At 57.5% G+C, this 226-nt stretch overlaps 1 protein-coding gene across 1 annotated transcript in view; it reads left to right on the forward strand.

Annotated features, from left to right (window-relative positions):
* Window positions 1-226, forward strand: part of LOC119589303 (kinesin-like protein KIF28P) — a 24,501-nt gene that overhangs the window by 16,717 nt on the left and 7,558 nt on the right. Inside the window, 1 exon segment of the mRNA XM_037937926.1 lies at window positions 31-177. Coding sequence (XP_037793854.1) covers window positions 31-177 — 147 coding nt within the window.

Genomic DNA, 226 nt, shown 5'->3' on the forward strand with positions numbered 1-226 from the left:
AAAAAAAAAAAAAAACTTCGTCACCACCAGGTGGAGATCGTGCCGTGCGACGCGACAGGGAAAGATTACGTCGAGGAAGATGACAAGTTCGTGGACATCGCCGACGACCTGATTGGCACTGACGTCTTCTTCAACGTCAGGATCCTCAACTGCCGCGGACTGCCCAACCGATACGCTGTGAGTGCCAGGGAGTGCCGCGCTCGCGACGGCGCGCCGAGGGGACTTG

This window comes from Penaeus monodon, chromosome 25 (assembly GCF_015228065.2).
Source record: "Penaeus monodon isolate SGIC_2016 chromosome 25, NSTDA_Pmon_1, whole genome shotgun sequence".
NCBI lineage: Eukaryota > Metazoa > Arthropoda > Malacostraca > Decapoda > Penaeidae > Penaeus > Penaeus monodon.